The 9048-nt window shown below is 59.8% G+C and overlaps 1 protein-coding gene across 1 annotated transcript in view; it reads right to left on the reverse strand.

Moving 5' to 3' along the window:
• The window catches only part of THAP4 (THAP domain containing 4), a gene marked incomplete at its 5' end in the record, with an annotated part of 36396 nt that overhangs the window by 7575 nt on the left and 19773 nt on the right, over positions 1-9048 (reverse strand). Inside the window, 3 exon segments of the mRNA XM_014582808.1 lie at positions 1729-1832; positions 2333-2442; positions 3796-3955. Coding sequence (XP_014438294.1) covers positions 1729-1832; positions 2333-2442; positions 3796-3955 — 374 coding nt within the window.

Below are 9048 nucleotides of genomic sequence, written 5' to 3' on the forward strand. Positions count from 1 at the left end.
ACCAAAAAAAACTTAAAAAAAAAAAAAAAAAAAGACAAATATAAAACCAACTTGACAGGGGCATGGAGAAAGAAGAGAACAGACAGCATTACCACCTCGGAGGTGTGAGGGCTGCGCCGTCCACCAGCACAGAACAGGGTGAGGAAAGGGGGTGGCAAGGGCGGAGGGCCAGGGAGGCACGTTTAGTAGCAACGTGAGAGACACAGCATGACTGCTGGGAGGGAGGGAGGGAGATGAGAGGAGAAAGGAAAATAAGATTGGGGAACACGGGAGTCGGCAGACCCAGCATCTCCTGGGAGCGGGGGCCTGGCCATCGGGGAGGAGGCTTGATGGCGGGGAGGCAGGGTGGGCCTGGATGGACGGACGGCGGGGAAGCAGGGTGGGCCTGGATGGATGGACAGTGGGGAGGGAGGCCGGGATGGCCGGGACTGCAGCCCTCAGCAGCACCGGGCAGATGGCCTTGGCAGACTGGCCTGAAGTCCTGGGACAAGCCCGCAGGATGAAGCGCAGGTGTTCCGTATGGGTGAGCTGAGAAGGGTTTCAGGTTAACAGGTGAGGAGGGGTGCTGATCAAGGATGAGCGTGCCAAAACTAAGCCAACCACAAATAGACTGTTACTGACTCCGAGGGATGCGGGGCAGGAACAGCCGTGGCAGCGTCCGAGGCCTGGCCGTGGCCCAGAGCATGCAGGTGGGGTGGGAGGCAGACTCCCAGGGAGAGCAGGGCTGGGTCTGGGGGTGAGGGCCAGCCAATCGAGAGACAGGCTCAGAAGCAGTGTCCAGGCGGGCTGTGAGCAAACAGGGAGCTCGGAACGCAGATGGTGGCTACGGGCGCAGCAGAGCTCTCGGTGGCACCCATGGAGGGAAAACAGGGTCAAGGCCTGAGCAAGGCGGTGAGGAAGTGTGGCCTCAGAGGGCCAGGGCTGGACCTCAGGCACGCTGAGCCCCGGTGCTCACCCAGAGGCCATGAGCATGACTGTGTACGCGGCCTCAAAGAAATTCCAGGAACCTCTGTACAGTCACGGCAGGGTCTCTCCTGTGCATGTATGGGGACCCTCACAAGCTGTTCTCAGTGTGACCTGCAGCACACAGGGAGTGGGACCCTCTGACCTAGCAGCATGCACCCACGACACGGGTCCTATAAGGCGTGTTGGCACAGCAGCAGAGCCACCCGCTCAGGCATGAGCTGCCATCAGGGCGCTGCTTGGCTCCACCCTGGTGGGCATCTCTGTGGGAGTGACCAGAGACCAGAAGTTCCCCGCAGCCATCAGCTGGGAGACAGTGTAGGGGCCCGACCCCACCTTCCTGCCAGGCTGGGTCGTGAGCACGTGTGCACAAGCCCAGTGTGTTTCGGGCCCACCTAGGACCTGAACCTCAGCCTGTTAGCCAGCACACGAGCATAGTCATTGTGTGTCACTGGGCCGGGCCTCAGCAGTGTAGGCAGGAGCGCTGTTCCACAGCACTGTAGCCACACAGTGGCGTGGTGGTTAGGGCGATGGATCCTGGATCAGTGGCTTGAGATAAACTCCGCAAGGTGTGTGTGCGCATGTGCCCCAGACCCTGGAGGAGGGAAGGGACGTGGAGTGGCCACCCTCCTGAGTGTGTATGTGTGCTCGCTCTCTCACGAGCAAGCACCCTATGGCAAACTTGAAAAGGAAGCAATCGTCCGTGGCAACCAGGAACCTGAGGGGGCCCTCACCACCACACCCAGGGTGAGGGGGGCGGCTCACCTGCTCCACGTGAGGCTCCTTGGCGAAGGAGATCCTGGCGATGGAGTGGGACGCGATGCACAGCTCCTGCCCGTTCACCTCGCCCTCCTCCACTTCCACGATGCCTGCGAGGGGGTGGCGAGTTTTGGGCCAGCAGCCATAAGCACAAAGCTCCACTACTCTGCCCAGCTGGGTGCAGGAGTGGGAACTCGGGTGCCAGGGACATCCTGCCTGCCTCTCCCTAGCTTCCCACACAGGGAAGACGGGCAACCCTCTGCATGCAGGGTAGGAGCTCCACAGAGGGGGCCTGGACCCCAGTCCTCTTATCTCTATCCCTGTCCCGCCCAGGAGGGCCATGGGAGTCCCGCCCCCAGTGCAAGGTGCAGGCTTTGGGAGGGTGGGCCAGTCCTGACCTCCTGCTCCATGTGGGCCGGGCAGGCCCTCAAAGTCCAGGACATGCCATTCAGTTCAGCGTCCAGGCGGAGGAGCTGGCCTGCACAAGCCCCGGCAGCCCACTGCCGCCTGCCCTCTCCTGCACCCAGGAGCGGCTCGGCCCTCGCCCCCGGTGCTGTCTGCAGCCCCTCCACAGCCTGGCCACCAGCCCTGGTGCCAGAGCACCACGTACCTGTATTCTGGGCACTGACGAAGGCCACCTTGTTGGTGTCCGGCTTGAGGCGGATGAAGCCGCACTCCCTGTGCATCGGCTTGTGCGTGTCTGGGTGGAAGGAGTTGAACCTGGATGGCACAGGGGGCGTGAGGCCGGGTCTACCACCGGCCAACTCTCGAAGACAGGCCTGCTCTCAGCGACTGCAGGGAGCTTCCCTTCCCGGGGCCCTGCCCCCTGCACCTCAGCAGCTGTCAGCGCCACGGATGCACCGAGCACGGAGCCCCTCCACCCTCCTGTGGGATGCAGCCCACGGCAGCAGAGGTAGAGCGCCTGCCGCTCTGGCTGCACATCTAGGACGGAGACGCCAATGTGAGCCCGAGCGCTCCGTGTCACGCCATGGCTCGGGACACACGCCGCCCACAGGATTTACCAGATGGGCTTTCTATTTGGTGCCGCATCACTTCCCCCCCAGGCTCTGCCTTCTGCTGGGCCCCAGCCCCACTGTGAAGGAGCCTGCCTCCCACCATCCTGGCCGCACCGTTGTTCTGCGCTCTGCCCCTGGGTCTCTGTGCAGGCCCCACCGCCCTCAGCTACCACTCAAGGACCGCAGGGTGAGCCACGAGAATCTGTGAGGTGGTGAGCCCAACATGGCATCTGCCTCCTTGGCCTGGGGGTGCACAGTGGCCATGCCCAGCTGGCTTGCCAGACTCGAAACTGTGCCATGGAGACTTGGGAAGAAGCAGAGTTGTGGTGTTTGTTTTATATTCTTTGTTTAAACTTGAAAAATATATATTACTGGGACCAGCAGGTGGCGTAGCGATTAAGGAGCTGGACTCCCACAGGGTCAACCGTGATTTGAGTCCTGGACCCGGCATCATGAAATACACTGGACATGTGTGTGTGCGTGCCCAAAATCCTGAGAGGAGAATGGACTGTGGCCTGGCCATCCTCCTGGGAGGTGATCTCTCACTCTCTATCGCTGATGAGCGCACGTGCCCGATGGCAAGTCTCTCAAATAAAAAAAAAAAAAGGTGTGCGCCACTCCCATAACAAAGAGCGGAGCTGTCCTGACGGCCAGGCCCTGGCAGCCCTGTGGTTCAGAGCCCTTGGGTGCTGTGCTGCCTGCAAGGCCACACCACTGTCCCTGCTGAGTGACAGCAAGGACCTAAGGACCCACTCACCAGGCGCTGAATGGAAGCACCCTGCAGGCCTGACAGCTCAGGGCGGAGCCAGGAGCCCCACCCTCCCCTCCCAGCAACCCAGGTGACTTATCGCAGTAGGAGCAGGGCCCGGCAGGTGGCAGGGGCTCGATGGAGCCCCTGCCACCTGTGTGTGTGGACGTGACTACAACATCTTCAAGACAGCACCTCCAGGGAGGGCCTCTGCCACTGGCGGTGTCTCAGTGGTCCCTGGGGAGGCAGGGGCTACCTGCTGGGACAGCACAGCTCCTCTGGCAGCCTGAGGGGCAGGCGGGGACTTACGAGAAGTTCAGCATGGGCTGGCCCACATGGGAGATGTGGACCTCCTCCAGGTACTGGAAGGGCTGACGCGTCGGGAAGGTCCCAGCCCCCGGCGGGTCGGACAGCCAGGTGCCCAGCATCCAGGATAACGGCTCCACCACGGGGTTCATCGTGGGGGGCTCTGAGGAAGAGAGGGCGAGAGTCAGCACTTGCCCACAGTTGGAACCCCACGGAGACGCCAGTGGTAGGGCCCCATCGAGCCACCGGCAGATGGTGGTGGCTCAGGCTGAGCCACCAGTAGATGGCATTGTCCCCATCTCCAACTGCCTCGCAGCTCCTTCAAGGAATAGCCACGACGGGCCTGGGGGTGAGAACAAGCCAGAGGCCCCCCACGAACTAGAGTGCCTAACTGGGCATCTGGTGACAGAGCCAAGGGCCCAGGTTGCCGTGCAGGAAGGCGTGAGCACGGCCAGGGCTGCCCTGGGACAGACCTTCCCAAAGAACCCAGCGCTGGGCCTAGGGGTCAGGGAATACCCCACTGCCCTGCTCCGTCCTGGCTGTCAGCCCCAGTTCCTGCAGGTGCTCCTCTCCAAAGGCCAACACCCCTTCGAAGCAGCCCGCTGTCCCGTCTGCTGCCACCGCACCTCACAGCTTCTCCAGTCACTTGTGCTTCTTAAGAGGGAGGGGCCCGAGCCGGACAGGCCAGGCCGCCCCCAGGCGGAGGCGTGAGACTGCAGGGTGCCGGGAGTGGGAGATCCTGGACCACAGCGCTCCTCTGCCAGGGCCCTCCTGGGCCTCTTAGGCCCACCTCATGAACAGACACTGCAGTGAGCCAGACAGCCCACCTGACATCGAGCACCTTCTGCCAGGACCACCCACTGTGGACACGGCCCTGGCCAGACCCAGTGCAGCCCCTCTCCCCCGCGACCTGCCCACTGGGGAGACCAAAAGGAGGGGCCTTGTCCTCATTACACCTGCTCCTCAGAGGGACATGAGACACAGACAGGGACAGTGAATGACAGAGACACAGGCAGAGACAGACAGGGATGAGAGAAGCAGAAATGGGGACAGAGACAGGGGCAGAGGGTCCAGGTCTTGCTCTCTCTTCCCGGACAAGTCCCTGTGGGGATCCAGGGGTCTCTGAGCAGGCAGTCAGCATCCTCTCCATCTCTTAGGGGTAAAACAGAACAGAGTGAGAACAGATGGCTCGGCCTGGGGCACCGCGACACGCCGTGGGGTGGAGCTGAACCCATGTGGCTGACTGACCACAGCTGAATGACGGCCACCAGCCTGAAAACCTGCCGGTCACGTGAGCGTGTGCCCAGGGTCCTGGTGGGATGAAGAAATGGAGGACTGGGGGAGACCACACTTCACAGGGGGAGCTCTCTGGCTCTCTGCGGAACACACATACCCTCCACCAAAAACACATGCGTACATGGAGAGATCATGAGGGCCGGCCAGGTGGTGCGATGTTAAGGCAGCTGGATCCCACGTGGCTGCTGCATGGTTTGAGTCCCAGACCTGAGAGACTGGAGGACAAGGGACTGTTGACGTGGCCATGCCCTGGGAAGGTGATTCCTCATTCTCTACCTCTGTCTCTCTTTCTGGAAGCGCGTGTACCCTTACAGCAAAAAGAAAAAGAAAGAAACTTCTCCCTGAACTCGACTTTCCCAGAAAAAAGTTGCAGATACAACCCGTGGCCACACTGCCCACAGCCAGGCTGTGAGGGCTGTGAGGAGGGAGTGTCTATGGAGCTGTGAGGCTCCCCATCTGTGCAGGAGTGGGGAGCGCTGGGGAGGGGCCTGGCACCAGGCCTGGCTTGGAGCAGCGAGACACTGGGCTGAAAGCCACCGAGGGGAGGGAGCCTGGGAGGGGGCCCGGGGGCTCTTCCCCCTCAGTCCTGCCAGCAGGCTTCCAGGACGCCCCCCACAAGGAGACCTGCCTTGCCATGGAGATGCTGTGGAGGACACGCCGTGCCCTGCACCTGCTGAAGCTGAAGCAGCTGCCACTGCCCGAGCCGGACAGGCCAGGCCGCCCCCAGGCGGAGGCGTGAGACTGCAGGGTGCCGGGAGTGGGAGATCCTGGACCACAGCGCTCCTCTGCCAGGGCCCTCCTGGGCCTCTTAGGCCCACCTCATGAACAGACACTGCAGTGAGCCAGACAGCCCACCTGACATCGAGCACCTTCTGCCAGGACCACCCACTGTGGACACGGCCCTGGCCAGACCCAGTGCAGCCCCTCTCCCCCGCGACCTGCCCACTGGGGAGACCAAAAGGAGGGGCCTTGTCCTCATTACACCTGCTCCTCAGAGGGACATGAGACACAGACAGGGACAGTGAATGACAGAGACACAGGCAGAGACAGACAGGGATGAGAGAAGCAGAAATGGGGACAGAGACAGGGGCAGAGGGTCCAGGTCTTGCTCTCTCTTCCCGGACAAGTCCCTGTGGGGATCCAGGGGTCTCTGAGCAGGCAGTCAGCATCCTCTCCATCTCTTAGGGGTAAAACAGAACAGAGTGAGAACAGATGGCTCGGCCTGGGGCACCGCGACACGCCGTGGGGTGGAGCTGAACCCATGTGGCTGACTGACCACAGCTGAATGACGGCCACCAGCCTGAAAACCTGCCGGTCACGTGAGCGTGTGCCCAGGGTCCTGGTGGGATGAAGAAATGGAGGACTGGGGGAGACCACACTTCACAGGGGGAGCTCTCTGGCTCTCTGCGGAACACACATACCCTCCACCAAAAACACATGCGTACATGGAGAGATCATGAGGGCCGGCCAGGTGGTGCGATGTTAAGGCAGCTGGATCCCACGTGGCTGCTGCATGGTTTGAGTCCCAGACCTGAGAGACTGGAGGACAAGGGACTGTTGACGTGGCCATGCCCTGGGAAGGTGATTCCTCATTCTCTACCTCTGTCTCTCTTTCTGGAAGCGCGTGTACCCTTACAGCAAAAAGAAAAAGAAAGAAACTTCTCCCTGAACTCGACTTTCCCAGAAAAAAGTTGCAGATACAACCCGTGGCCACACTGCCCACAGCCAGGCTGTGAGGGCTGTGAGGAGGGAGTGTCTATGGAGCTGTGAGGCTCCCCATCTGTGCAGGAGTGGGGAGCGCTGGGGAGGGGCCTGGCACCAGGCCTGGCTTGGAGCAGCGAGACACTGGGCTGAAAGCCACCGAGGGGAGGGAGCCTGGGAGGGGGCCCGGGGGCTCTTCCCCCTCAGTCCTGCCAGCAGGCTTCCAGGACGCCCCCCACAAGGAGACCTGCCTTGCCATGGAGATGCTGTGGAGGACACGCCGTGCCCTGCACCTGCTGAAGCTGAAGCAGCTGCCCCTGCACTGAGGGCCCGCTGTGGGCTGCCCACACTGGAGTGCCGAGGGCACGCACGCAGGTGCAGGCTGGACCCTGACCAGAGCGCCGTGCTGAGGAATGGCCCAGGGCAGCGGGCACTTGGCAGGAAAGCAGGGAAGACACACACAGAGCCAAGCCGAGTGCAGTGAGAAAGCTGAGGGAGGGCAGCCTCCGGGCCAGAGGGTGCAGTGGGAGAAGGTACAGACTGTGTGACCACAAACCAGAGCGCCTCGAACTGCTGCGTCTCCTTCCACAGCACCACGGCACCAAGACACCAGAGGCATGCTTCTGCAAGGTCTATGGGCGACTCCAGAAGTATCTGGAGGATGGGGTTGGCAGGTGGCGTGGTGGTTAAGGGCGCTGGCCTCCCACGTTGCTGACCACAGTTTGATGGTCTGATGGCTTACTTTCTCACTTTCTCTCTCACTCTGTCTCTCTCTGGTCAAATTAAAATACATAAATAAAGTTAAATCTCGCTGGAATAGGGTCACCAGGTGGCATGGTGGTTAAGGTACTTGGATTCTCACATGACCAACTGAGGTTCAAATCCTAGATCTGGTGGCTTGCTTGCTTTCTCTCTCTCTGTCTCTGTTGAGTACACATGCCCTACAGCAAATTATGTTTTTAAAAAGAGGTTTGGCCTTAGGGCACATGTACTTGCTGAAGAGAGAGAAAGAAATAGTGAGAGTGAAAGTGAGAAATCAAAGGATGGCCACGCTGCAATCTGTTCTCCTCTCCTCCTGGGATCATGGGCACACAGGTATATGCACCTGGTGTGATTTTTAAGCCTCTGGGTCTGGGACTCGAACCACAGTTGTCCATGTGGGAGTCCATTGATATAACTGCTATGCCATCTGCTGGCCCTATCCCCACAGCAAATTAAAAAATAATAACAACACATAAAATAGAGAATTCTTTAAACACACAAACACACACACATAAACTCTGTGGAAAAACAGAAGTATTAGTTCATTTTGGCACAAAAAAAATTTTAAAAAGGTTTTTGCCATAAGGCACTTGTGCTTGCCAGAGAGAGACACAGACATTGAGAGGGAAAGTGAGAAATCATCCTCTGGGGGATGGCCTTGCTGCAATCCCACCTCCTCCTGGGATTCTGGGCAGACATGCACACAGGCCCAGCATGATCATCAAGCCACCAGGCCTAGGACTTGAACTGCAGTCAGCCTTAACCACTATGCCACCTGCTGGCCCTGGTGCAAAAAATTTTGAAATCCACATATACTTTTCTCATAATACACATCTTTCCACAAACTTTTTGAAGATCCGGTGTACACCCAAAGGAAACAAAAACCGCATACGTGTGTTCTGGTAGCACTGGTCGTAACACCAGAAACGGTGGGCAAGCAGCATGTGGCACCAGAGGCCCTGCTGTGCCCACTGGGCCTCCCCTATGCCACGTCCCACTCGCTGCTGCCCCCACGTCCTCAGGGCTGTCCCCCAGCATGTGCCCATCTGTACCTCCGGGCCTCACGCTGGACTTCTCTATTTCAAACTTCATCATCATCATCACTGTTCTAGGTCAGGGAGCTAATTACTGAAGACCAGTAACCCCACTGGCCTCCACGTGCTCCACAAAGGAAGAGACTGTCTCTCCTTTCAGTGAAGGGTTCTGAAGGACTGAGCTCAGAAGGAGGCAGGGCCGAGGCGAGTCAGGCCGGACGGAGCCCGCTCACACCAACGGCCCAGCTGCAAGTGTGGAGGGCGCTCTGAGGGCAGTGTCAGCACTACTCCAATGAGCACGTGGTGAACAGAAGCTGGCACGGCCACTCCATGTGAGCGACGAGTGGTCCAGACTGAAAATCAAACCAGCCACAACATTCCCCGAAGCCAAAGCCCAGTCCAGAGCAAGGAACTGACCCTGCAGTTGTACAGAGGCTGAGGGAGGGGCAGAAGCTGCACAAGA

The sequence above is a fragment of the Tupaia chinensis genome, unplaced genomic scaffold (genome assembly GCF_000334495.1).
Source record: "Tupaia chinensis unplaced genomic scaffold, TupChi_1.0 Scaffold143823_1, whole genome shotgun sequence".
Taxonomy (NCBI): domain Eukaryota; kingdom Metazoa; phylum Chordata; class Mammalia; order Scandentia; family Tupaiidae; genus Tupaia; species Tupaia belangeri.